The sequence below is a fragment of the Populus euphratica genome, unplaced genomic scaffold, assembly GCF_000495115.2.
Source record: "Populus euphratica unplaced genomic scaffold, PopEup_1.0 scaffold470.1, whole genome shotgun sequence".
NCBI classification, from domain to species: domain Eukaryota; kingdom Viridiplantae; phylum Streptophyta; class Magnoliopsida; order Malpighiales; family Salicaceae; genus Populus; species Populus euphratica.
Genome location: NW_011500353.1, coordinates 75,006 through 88,017, shown reverse-complemented (window position 1 = coordinate 88,017; position 13,012 = coordinate 75,006). Strand labels below are relative to the sequence as shown.

Here is a 13,012-nt window from a genome sequence, read left to right as displayed (position 1 = left end):
AAATCTAACTCTGTATAGTTTGAATCACTAATTAATTCTAGTTTTTTTTTTAAATTAAAATAATATTATTTTAATAAAAAAATTATAAAAAATAAATTAACGAATTAATGATATAATTTCAAGCCTATCAGGTTTAGATCGATTGGTCATTAGATAAAACTTAATCTTTTACTAAATTATTAGTTCAAAATTAAAATTAACCAAGTTCTATATGCCAAGTCAGTCCGAATTATAAAGTAATAGTTACAAGTGTATGGCCATACCGTACCATAAATACTTTAAAACAACAACTAATTTGAGTAATATTTAGATAGCACTTCTATAAACGAGCCCATCAATATCTTTTAATAAAGATGTGTTACTTTATCTCACCACGGCACTTGCAAATCTATAGTGCGGGAATCACGCGCTCTACTTTCGAGTGTGATTCCTTTGCAACTCCCTCATTCGGTGGCAGACAAGCGAAAATAAATAGGAACCAGTTATTGCCGTTAATAGTTAAATCTCCTCCCGGTTAATTCGGTCACTCCGTCACTTTCTCCGCCGTCAGCTGCCCATCTGAGTTGCTCCTCCTTCTCTCCGAGCTCTCCCTGTATTTCTGGCAATGGATTTCAATATATTTTTTTATTAAATTTTTTTATGTTTTTAATTTTTTTATGTATTTATATTAAAAATAAATTTAAAAAAATAAAAAATATTATTTTAATATTTTTTCAAATAAAAAAACATTACATTTTCAAACATTCTCTTAATTAACTAATAATGGTTGCAATTCCACAATACCCTTCATGTCGTTTTGTAGATGATGAAAAATCCAAACAAAAATTAACTAATCATCTATTAAAAAAAAAGGTAGAAAGGGTTATTCTTTAGTCCTTGATTAATGAACTTAACTATAGCTTAATCCCTTTTATTGAAAACCTACAAATTAATTATTTTTACTCTCGTTAACACATTTAAATTTTTTGAAAAATGCAAACTTAAAAAAATCAAAAGGTTTTAAAATGTATTAATTAACGTGATTGTAAGTGATTTCAAAATGCTTTAGAACTAAAAGGGTACCAAAACAAAGTATTTTTAGGTGATTTTCTACAACTTAGATAATATAATGTCTTAATTATAAAAAAAATATCTCACAATAAAATCTTTTCAACTATAAACACAATCTAACACACTTTTGAGAGACTGTTAAGAACTCTCAATGTATTGCACCCCTTCTTACTTTCTATTTTTATAAAGTACAATCTTATTTTTATATAAGAAAAAAATGATTTATTATATATAATTAGTTATTTTTTTATAAAGACAATAATTTCATCCAAGCTTGATGGATGCTAACTTGAATGAATAATATATTTTTATACCTGATTGATTTTAGGTTAAATTTAAAGATAAAAATTAAGTTTCAAATTAAATATGAATAATAATCTAACTAGCTTGAAATAAATAAATAATCTTAAAGTTTGGAAAAATTACATGTATATCAAGTTATTTATATACTAAATAGTTATAAAGTACAACATATTTGTTTGGGTATTAAATTCAATTATGGATATCTGTTATACTTTGAAACTTAAAATCCATACTAGCCAAGTTCGGATAAGATTTAAATAATTATTTTACATTTAGTTTCGGATATAGATAGTACAAAACCCGATTCATGGTTATCCAATTCTATCCCTTCTTTAATAAACAATGGTGAATAAGAATAAAGGGATAAATTATAAAATTGATAACTTAAGAGACTACTATTTAATCTCTTTCAAACAAGAAGGACTAAATAAAAGTATTTTACACAAAAAAAAAATTTCTTCCAGGTAGAGAGAGAAACAAAGATAGACGGATCCTTCATACGTGCATACATTTTTAGAGAGAGAGAATTGTTTCCGTTCCGTTTTTATTTTTCTCTCTCTGTGTACTTTCTTTCCTCGACCGGCTCGGCGTTAGAGAGAGAAAAGCGAGAAACCTAATAGAAGAATAGAAAAGAAATTACAATTTCTCTCTCCTTTCATTTTTTGAAAATTTTCGCGGAAATTGAAAATGAACGATCTTGAGCTAGGGTTTTGAACTGATATAATCTAATAATCGAAGTGAACCTTTCAAGAATGTTAATTAGAGATTTGAATTCGTTTGAATTTTAGCTCCGATCTTGAAACCAGGGTTGATTGATTGAGAAATGGACGTGGACGCGTCGTTGGGGGCGACTGATCACGATCCGGCGGTGCAAGACGCTACTTCTTCGCCGACGGAAATGGATGGGGAACAGATAGGGGAACAGTCGCAACAGCTGGCAGGATCTCAGGCAGCGTCTACGGCGGAAGTTACGGGTTCTAGTACTACTACAACGGCGCCGCAGCAGGTTGTGCAATCGCAACAGCAGAGTCCGTTGGTGGGGCCGAGACACGCGCCTACGTATTCGGTGGTGAATGCGATTATAGAGAAGAAAGAGGATGGGCCTGGGCCTAGGTGTGGGCATACTTTGACTGCTGTGATTGCTGTTGGAGAAGAAGGCACGCCTGGGTATATTGGACCCAGGTTGATCTTGTTTGGTGGTGCCACGGCACTTGAGGGAAACTCTGCGTCTACAGGGACTCCTTCTTCGGCTGGGAGTGCTGGAATCAGTATGTTTTTTATGTATATATATTGGTGGTTTTAATTACTTTGGTGGTTCAATTGTTTGATGATAAGTTAGTAATTTTAGGGTGAAATTTTGATATGGCGTGGGGAATTTTGATTGAATTGAAGATGGTTATGCAAGTTTAGTCGAGTTTTTTGCCTGTTTTGTTAGTAGGTCTATTAAGAACCTGGTGATTATAGTTTACTGAATTCTGGTAAATGGGAAGGAGGTGACCTCATCTGCATGTTTTGGTAATTTTGATATTTTTTTTCCTTGAAGTGGCAATAGGAATTAGTGGTTATGTGAACTCTAGGGTTGTTTAAATTCAGTGCAATTCAAATGGGGTATTTTGCTTGGTTTGTTTTCTATTTTGGCGATCTTGAACCAAGATTTTCTGCTATTGGTTATGAAGTTTTAGGTCATGCGTTGTCCACATTGGTTCTGGTACTAAAGGTTCGCAAATTTCTCAATGGTTCTGGGCTTCCTAGTAGCCTGACTGTTCTTTCACTGAATCTTGAGAAATTCAAGCTGCAAAATCATGGGCGGCACTGATTTTGCTGTTCCTTTTAGTTAAACTATACCGGCAATATTTGAGATCTACTGTTGTTAGAGCCCTGCTAATTTAACAGGCTTGTGATATTTATTTCATTAGGCTATATGCTAATCATGTGTTTGTCTTGAATGTTGATGCTATAGTGGTGTGTGAAGCTTTTAAGTCAAAGCCCAACTAAAAGTGATTGGCAAGTTTGTGATTTGCAAATGCACAGGTCTTGTTCAAGCTGCGTATAGCTGCTAGGTGAATGGATATTTAGTTTTTGTAATGATATTTGTCTTGATATCCTAGCTCTTATGGCATCCCTATATTCGGCACTATTTTTCTTGAATCCAAGTAGCACATGGTTGCCATTTCATTCTTTTGTGTCAGTCTGATACCATGTTGACATTGAACTGAAATTGCATTAGCAAGAAATGAATGACACAAGATTATGGATTTTTTCTCTACCGAGTCTTGGTGATAATGTTTTATGAAATCTCATTACCTTTATGATTTGGTCTAAATGCAGGACTAGCAGGTGCCACTGCTGATGTTCACTGTTATGATGTGCTAACGAATAAATGGTCTAGGTAAGCTTAGCATGTGGAACTGTTCATTTCAGGAACTTAATTCTACTCTAAAACATTGCCTTCTTTCTCTTATTTTTCTATGGGGATTATTTACTATGAACGTATTTTTTCAGGATTACTCCATTTGGAGAACCACCCACACCAAGGGCTGCCCATGTGGCAACTGCTGTGGGAACTATGGTAGTAATTCAGGTGAACATACGGTGAATTATCCTATGTAGTTCACATCTTTTACCAGATCATGGTTATCTTTACTTTGTTATGTATTAACTTTTCAGTATGACTTGAATTTTACATTCAACACAGGGTGGAATTGGTCCAGCTGGTTTGTCTGCTGAGGATCTTCATGTCCTTGACCTAACACAGCAACGGCCGCGGTGGCATAGGTTGGAGTCTTTACAAATGCATGCTCATTCTTTTGATTAATGATGTGATTTTGATTTATATGAATGTTAATTTCTTGTAGAGTGGTTGTTCAAGGCCCAGGACCAGGGCCACGATATGGGCATGTGATGGCATTGGTGGGTCAAAGGTATCTCATGGCAATTGGAGGGAATGATGGTAAGTGACTTCACAGTCAACGCTCACACCTCACATGTTGTACATGGAATTAAATTTAGCATGTTGGTTATCACTGCAAGCATGTGTATGCGCATATATCAATATCTTTTATGTATTTTCACAATTGTTTGGTTTATCATTTTCAGGAAAGCGGCCTTTGTCTGATGTGTGGGCCTTGGACACAGCTGCCAAACCTTATGAATGGCGTAAACTAGAACCGGAAGGGGAAGGGCCACCACCATGCATGTAGAACTCTCTCTCTATATATATCTTTCATGAAAACATAATGTATGATTTAGATATACTGTTACTACTTAATCTTTGTGCCTACTGATATTTTTTTGTACACTCTCTGTCTTGTATGTATGTACAAACTTGAGTGTTAGTTTCATGTTAATTTGGATGTTGAGGCTTATCTAATTGTAATTCTGGTAACCATTGAAGAAATGTTTCAGCTACTGTCATTTCATAACCATATCCAATTCATGGTTCTTTGCAAATTGACTAAACATTATAATCTCTTTGACGTCATTACCATTTTCCCTACGTTCATTTGAGCTTGAATCTTTTCTCAGAAAATGAAAAATAAAATATGGGAGAGGGAGAGATGGAGACAGAGCAAGGTAGAAAAAGATGGAAATAATGATTTGTTTTTATGTGCCAATGACAATGTTTGCAAGTACATGTTTGCAATTGATATCACAAATGGCTGCTTCTTTTTTGTTTAGTGTGCTTTTGTTGTTTTACTTTTATGTTGTAGTCATATCTGAAGGTTTAGCTAAATTCTTATCCCTTATTATACTTGACTAGGTATGCAACTGCAAGTGCACGCTCAGATGGTCTGCTTCTGCTTTGTGGGGGAAGGGATGCGAACAGTGTGGTGAGCTGAAAACTTGACATGCATAATGTTTGGTTATAGTAAATGCATTTCAGAAAAATTGTTATTAATTCTTAATGGAATCTATTGTTTATTTCATAGTGATTGCTTCAAGAGATGTTATCTGATTTTTTTTTTTTAATTAAGAAACCTCAGATTGCTAATTGTTAGAACTTTGTTGGCAAACAAGTTGTATGGTATTGCTGACCTTTCTAATTCATGAATTTGAAAATGGAAACAAAATCCTCTTCAAGAATAGCAACAATGACGTCAGCTTTTTGGGAGAAATTTATAAAATTACTCCAGTAATCATTAGTGGATATTCATTTATTAATCTATATAACCCAACCTAGAATTTCCACCTGTGAAAGAGAATGAAATGAATTTCAGAGAATTTTCTAGGTTTCCTAAGCCTTTGAAGGGAAAAGTGAGATTTATTTTCTTTTGGTGTTTTATTATTTATTTATTTTTATTTATTTCCACAACGAGGTGTGTGCTGCTGTTGGGGACTTTGGGTTTTGGAAACTTCTCATATGCATTCTCTTGTAGTCAGCTGTCAGTTCTGTGCCATTCTTGTTTCTGAAGCTTTGAAACTTTTGATTAATGTGATTTCTCAAATTTGTTCATAAATTGCCTGGAATTTCTCTTGACTATCTATTCAACTTTTCCAGGAATGGACTGAATTGTGTAACTTTATGCTCGCTGCATGTTTTATTTAGATAATAACAATATTACAGGAATAATATATTTTTAATAGGAGTTTATAGTTTTGAAATCATGCCTTTGTTTCTTCTTAAATTTTCATTTCATTTGGAAATTTTCTTTTTTGGAAGAACGTAGTGAAATACTTTATTTCTAAGAATAGTGATTTTTTATTTTTATTTTTTTATCGTGATGTGAGATTTTGTTAACCTCTTTTTATGTGTTGCTTGTTCCTTGCCTCTTGACCTATTCAGCCACTTGCAAGTGCATATGGACTTGCTAAACATAGGGACGGCCGTTGGGAATGGGCAATTGCTCCTGGTGTCTCTCCATCTCCAAGATATCAGCATGCAGCAGTAGGTTTTTGTGCTTGAGTAAAGTGTGTTTAATTGACTTACTTCTGTCCATGAAGATTAATTACCCTTCAATTGTGCAATTTAGGTCTTTGTAAATGCCAGGCTCCATGTATCTGGAGGTGCACTTGGTGGCGGTCGCATGGTAGAAGATTCATCAAGTGTTGCTGGTAAACCCTGAGTTACATTTAATTACATTGCTGTATCCAATATGCCATCACTTTGAGCTGTCAGATTTTTATTTAGCTTGAATTTAATGTGAAGGTGGGAGCAATTTAAAATTCAGTTCCAGTGATGTAATTGTTCCCAATAACATTGTGTTTATTACTGTCATCAAAGATGATTCTGCCTTGAATTCGAATAATAACCTCATGTTTTCCAATGTATAGTGTTGGATACGGCAGCAGGAGTTTGGTGTGATACCAAATCTGTGGTTACCAGTCCAAGGACTGGCAGGTACAGTGCTGATGCTGCGGGTGGAGATGCTGCAGTTGAGTTAACCAGGCGATGCCGGCATGCAGCTGCTGCAGTTAGTGACTTGATATTTATTTATGGTGGTTTACGTGGTGGTATGAGATGATCCTACTTCTATAATAATTGCTGCCTTTTCTATATGAGTTTTCTTTTGGCCAACTTGATGTCCACACAATAAAGTTGCTGTATAGGTAATTTATATGTTGTGATTAGCAAAAATTATCTGGATGTTATGGAAAGATGGACTAGGGAAACCTGTTAGAGGATTTTACTTGATGTTTCTCAATCGTTTTTGAAATGGAATGTGAAAGGCTGAATATGACATTGCTGGAATTTAGTGGAGTTATATTTGACAAGATATGGAATAGTTGTTAAAACTCAAGCAGATTTCATAATGTATCCTATATGGCTTTTAATTTTAGTAATATGTGGTTCAGGGCATTAACTGGTTTACAGTTTCAGACAAACATTTTTGATTTCTTGGAGTAACCTGAAAAGGGCTGGAATTTTTTGAAACTACATCAGATAAAAATGGATTTGAATGATGACATTGGAAGCCAATTAGCTTAAACATGGTGTAAGGTTAAGATGCCTTCATGAAGTGGTCTATAATCATCCTTAACAATGACTTATAAGAATGTGAGCATAACACTTGGTCCTTGACACTTAGCTCTAGTTTATATTCTTCTGATTTAGTTCATTTCCTTTCGATATTGCAACCACCTGACTTGAACCGTTGACTTGGTGGTTCATGTATTAACACAAATAATCAGACTGCAATGGAGTCTGGTTTAGTACCATTTTGTTTTTGTTTTTGTTTCTGAATTTAAATTATCAATCAAGAGAAAAAAATATGTTTTAACTTGTATCTATAGATATGTATGTTGAAGAATGTCTTAAAAACTCAATCTTGGAGAAAGTTTATTGAAGGTTTTCCAATTCATTGATTTTGAAAGTTCATTACTATGAACCCTTCTTATCTTAACATTCAAAGTACTGAATTTTGATAAATGTGTTTATACATAGGGGTGTTGCTTGATGACCTCCTTGTTGCTGAGGATCTGGCTGCTGCTGAAACAACAAGTGCAGCTTCCCATGCTGCAGCTGTAGCCGCTGCTTCCAATGTACAAGCTGGTAGGGTACCTGGAAGATACGGATTTGTAGATGAAAGAAATAGGCAAACCATGCCTGAAGCAGCACCTGATGGTGCTGTTGTGTTGGGGAATCCAGTTGCTCCCCCAGTAAATGGTGACATGTACACTGATATAAGCACAGAGAATGCGATGCTCCCTGGACCCAGGTAAGCCAGCCACTTCATCTGGTCTTTCATTTTCATTACATCTAAGTAGATGTGAATTATTCAAGGAGTTAGTAGATGTGCATCATTCAAGGAGTTGCTGGATGTGAATAAATATGCAGGAGAACAAACAAAGGTGTTGAGTATTTGGTTGAAGCATCAGCTGCAGAAGCCGAGGCTATCAGTGCCACTCTGGCTGCTGCCAAGGCACGACAAGTTAATGGAGAAGTTGAACTTCCTGATAGAGATCGTGGAGCAGAGGCTACTCCTAGTGGGAAACAAATATCAACTTTGATTAAGCCTGATTCTGCTGGATCGAACAATATTGTTCCTGCTGGAGTTCGGTTACATCACAGAGCTGTCAGTATAAAAAATTAACAAACCTTTTGAATATCATCTCAAGTCAATTTTGGCATGAAATGTGCATATTTACATCAGACTTTATATCTGAGACTGCCTTTTCAGGTTGTTGTTGCTGCTGAGACTGGTGGAGCTTTAGGTGGCATGGTTAGACAGCTGTCAATTGACCAGTTTGAAAATGAAGGCAGGCGGGTAAGTTATGGGACCCCTGAGAGTGCAACTGCAGCTAGGAAACTACTGGATCGACAAATGTCCATCAATAGTGTGCCGAAAAAGGTATTTGACCATTCAATTTGAAGTACATTTGTGTTGTGGATTTGAAAATGCTGCTAGATGCATCTTTATACAACATAGCCTATGTGAGCAGTTTGTGCTGCTGACCTGAATTAGTCTGGAAATATTGATATTGTTAATTCTCTTGCTTTAGCACTTTAATTCGTATACTGCTGGGGTTGTCTTCAACATAAATCAAATTGTCCGTATGTTGATTGATAGCTAAGATAGGCATATGCATCGTGGAAAGAAGTCAAGATTCAGTTTAACTACTTCTGTAGTTTGAGATCTTGGGCTCAGTTGACATGTTCCAAATTGAGTCTGAGTATCAGAATATCTCAGTGTTGCTGAATGCTACCATATTGGCTTTCTAATTCAACTGAATAACTCTTTTTCAAACTACTTCCTGTCTGATTATATACTATTTGGCATAAATTCTAATAGATGTGGAATCCCTAGTGTCAAGGGCCATATAATCATTCTTTTCTACCTTTTGACTATGGGATAGTTGTATGTTGTGCTTTGTTAGAACATTAGCACCAAGGTCTTGAATACATCTACCTTTCAATTCAGGATACAAGAACTCTGCTATGTTGCTGAATTCTTCCCAAATCCCTTAGCTTATTGCTGTGTTTCTTCCCCCCATCTGGACTACCTTATGGTTTAGTGATTGTTTTGGTTGTAGTTTTCAAGTATATACAACTGTCTTGCTTTGCACTGCTGTTTCTAACCTAATTTCTAGCATTCATCCAAACCATTTGTTTTCTTTTTTTTTGGATCAAAGGAAATTGTTTGAAATCAAATAATTGCTCTTTAGACTTGTTTTAGTGTTGTTTGATCCTCCCCTTTTCAACTTAATTCTTTTTCTTGGGTTCCTTAGTTGTAAGAAGTGAAGTTTTGTTAGATGTTGTAAGCCTTCAATGTTCATGGGCACCTGTTTTTGGTATTTTAAGTGAATCACTTACCAAGACTTAATTTTCTTCTCAAATTTTCTGTTTTGTAGTTTAATGGGATTTGCTTCTATTTTATCAGGTCGTAGTGCATCTCTTAAAGCCTCGTGGCTGGAAACCACCAGTTCGCCGTCAATTTTTCTTAGATTGCAACGAAATAGCAGATCTTTGTGACAGTGCTGAAAGGATATTTTCAAGTGAATCAAGTGTTTTACAGCTTAAGGCTCCTATCAAGATATTTGGTGATTTGCATGGGCAATTTGGGGATCTGATGCGCCTTTTTGATGAATATGGCTCACCTTCAACTGCTGGTGACATCGCGTAAGCATTTTTGCGATTATTATTAGGTTCTCCCACATTCTGCCTGCTGATTCATGTCACTTAATAATGAGATAAAAGTCCTGAAAGACAGACTGATAATGGTGGATTTATTTTTTTCCACTTCCAACAGAGTAACCTATTAATTTTGTTGAAAGCTATCCTCCCACAATTTCATTCCATGAGTCGTATCATCTGATGAATTTTTATATTTTCGGATCCCTTTGGAATCTAAGCCCAACATATGCTGCCTGACAGAATCTTCTATAAAGTGTTCATCTGGAACCATTTTTCTCAGTAATCCTCTTTTAAAATACAAAACCCCTCACCTATAACCTGCCTTGCTGAAAATGAGAAGCAACAAATTTCCCATGCACCAAATCATATGTACTCCATGCAAAAGTCCCATGAAAAGATTGCTTTGCAATCTCTAAATCCTTTTGTACATAGTAATCAGTAAAGCAATCTCTAAATCCTTTTGTACAAAGTAATCAGTTAATCTGTGCAAAGTTTAAATGCTTGATGCCAAGGATTAATTTTGGTTTGGATTTCAAATTGGTCTGGTGAAAATGTTTATAGACCACAGCAACCCATTTTTATATCGTAGTGAACTCAGATGCTTTATACAATTTTCTTTTCCATGGCTACCCATATTTATACCTTGAGAGGTGATCTTTTGATTATTACATCTACAAGCAGTTCTAGGTTGCTGCTAAGATTTGCAAAATCAGGTATTTGTATAGGGTAAAGGGGTTAGGGATTTGTATATTGATCCAGTCGAAGGCTGTCAAGTGTTGCTCTTTTTGGCTGTCAAGTGTTGCTCTTTTTGGCTGTTTGTTGCAAGATTTGGTGGCAGGACGTGGGAATTGAGGTTTGGATTACAGTGAATGGGGTGGGAGTTGAAAATGCTCAGTTTTCATGTGTTCATAAATTTTTTCATGCCTGTGTGCACATGCAGAGATTCACATGTTTGTTAGGTTTATGAGGCGGCTAATTGTATTCCATTAATTTCAGGTATATCGACTATCTGTTCCTAGGAGATTATGTTGATCGGGGCCAGCACAGTCTGGAGACCATAACTCTTCTGCTTGCTTTGAAGGTATTTTGGTGCGGCTGCTTCTCTCCCTCTCTTTGAGGGTGGGGTGGAGAGTTATTGCTCCTTCTCCACGTAAACAATCCTTTTGATTCACTTTAAACTTTGCCATGGATCTTGATGCAAGCTCCGCAAATATTGTTTGACTGTTGTAGGTTGAGTACCCCAACAATGTACATTTAATTCGTGGGAACCATGAAGCTGCAGATATCAATGCCCTTTTTGGCTTCCGGATTGAGTGCATTGAGCGAATGGTACTTTGTTATACATATTTGACGTCTTATCAACTTGTTAGTTACAAACTAAATGGCTTGATGAACAGGGTGAGAGAGATGGAATTTGGGTTTGGCATCGGATAAATCGATTGTTCAACTGGCTTCCTTTGGCAGCACTAATTGAGAAGAAAATCATTTGCATGCATGGTGGTATTGGTCGCTCAATAAATCATGTGGAACAGATTGAGAGTCTACAACGTCCAATTACCATGGAAGCGGGCTCAATTGTGCTCATGGATTTGTTATGGTCAGTGCTCCTGCCATATTGTCTCTCATTTACTTATTTATCTATAATGACATTTTTTCTCTTCTGCTATAGGTCCGATCCCACAGAAAATGACAGCGTGGAAGGACTGCGACCAAATGCTAGGGGTCCAGGGTTGGTAACATTTGGGGTAAGAGCAGTTGTATTTGTGTTTAACTCATTACTGCAGGTTGTTTCATGGTTTATTGGTCTGTTGCCTTGTAACTTGTTCCTAAGGTCTGTTTGAATTACTAAAACATTTTTTGAAATAATAATGATACTGTTTAAATTAAACTCAAAGCATGTTCTTATTTTTATCTACTTAATTAGGCTTACATCTGTTCCATGCTCTCAAATTTCTTTCATGTTATAAGATGAAGAGTTTTTGGACTTCTCCTTCTTATTAAAGTTGTGATTATAGGATTTGTTGTCATTTGGCTGGTTTATTTGATTTCAGCACTGGTTGTCGTGTCCATGATGACTATTTATGTCAACTCAGTTCTTTCCTTGCGTATTATACTCATTGATTGAACCATATGGAGTTGACCTAGTGGAGAAGAGCTGGGACTTGGCAGTGTGCTCCTGTCCAAGATCTCAAGTTTGACTCTTCCCAGGTGCAAACAATTCCATGGGGCCATCGGACTTGGGTAAAGCCCTTGAATTAACCATGGTGCACTTACAGGAAACTCTTTGCCGAGGGCCTGTGCACCCCAAAGATTAGTCGGGCCTTGGCCTGGATACCTGGTGCTAATCCAAAAGAGAAATTATGCTCATTGAGAATGGTTTCTTCATTTGCAGCCTGATCGTGTTATGGAGTTCTGCAATAACAATGATCTTCAGTTGATTGTACGCGCCCATGAATGTGTGATGGATGGCTTCGAGCGCTTTGCTCAAGGACATTTGATTACACTTTTCTCTGCCACCAATTATTGTGGTATTTACTCATCAACTTAAACTAGCTAGTTATTTTTTCCAAGATTCATGGTTAATTTTAGCAATTCTATTCTTGCCTGTTTCTGCAGGTACTGCAAATAATGCAGGGGCAATCTTAGTTTTGGGAAGAGATCTTGTGGTGGTTCCCAAACTCATTCATCCTTTACCACCAGCAATTTCATCGCCAGAAGCTTCACCTGAACGTCATATTGAAGATACATGGATGCAGGTGCTGTTGCATTTCAAAGCCTAATATTTTGACTTATTGTTGCGCTGACCAGTGATCTCTATCCTGTTTCCACTGTTTTTCTAATGACAGGAGTTGAATGCTAATAGACCTCCTACACCAACTAGAGGCCGTCCTCAAGTAACAAATGATCGGGGCTCTCTTGCTTGGATATAATAGATGTGCTTCTGATATTTACATATACTTCATTCTGGGCTTGTGCTTGCACCTTGGGTTTCTGGCATCTGTATAGAGCATGATGGATCCAGGAATTCCTGAACTTGTGATCGCTGTTCCTGACAAAAAAGTGAAGGCTTTCTGATTTTTAATTTTA

The 13,012-nt window shown here is 36.3% G+C and overlaps 1 protein-coding gene across 1 annotated transcript; it reads left to right on the top strand.

Annotated features, from left to right (window-relative positions):
- Positions 1–1,844: 1,844 nt before the first annotated feature.
- LOC105113974 (serine/threonine-protein phosphatase BSL3) lies at positions 1,845–13,003 on the top strand. The gene is made up of 21 exons (XM_011010346.1): positions 1,845–2,621; positions 3,682–3,742; positions 3,856–3,934; positions 4,049–4,128; positions 4,209–4,303; positions 4,450–4,549; positions 5,114–5,183; positions 6,137–6,238; positions 6,324–6,405; positions 6,625–6,804; positions 7,736–8,009; positions 8,129–8,366; positions 8,472–8,642; positions 9,672–9,910; positions 10,922–11,006; positions 11,156–11,254; positions 11,323–11,522; positions 11,595–11,670; positions 12,318–12,453; positions 12,542–12,681; positions 12,772–13,003. The coding sequence occupies exons 1-21, from the start codon at positions 2,177–2,179 to the stop codon at positions 12,853–12,855; spliced, it is 3,036 nt and encodes a 1,011-aa protein (XP_011008648.1). The 5' UTR covers positions 1,845–2,176; the 3' UTR covers positions 12,856–13,003.
- Positions 13,004–13,012: the final 9 nt, after the last annotated feature.

Coding starts and splice junctions, on each gene's coding strand:
- LOC105113974 (XM_011010346.1), top strand. CDS start 2,177: ATGGACGTGGACGCGTCGTTGGGGGCGACTGATCACGATCCGGCGGTG. Junction 6,805..7,735: donor TTATGGTGGTTTACGTGGTG/GTATGAGATGAT, acceptor GTTTATACATAG/GGGTGTTGCTTGATGACCTC. Junction 8,643..9,671: donor TCAATAGTGTGCCGAAAAAG/GTATTTGACCAT, acceptor CTATTTTATCAG/GTCGTAGTGCATCTCTTAAA.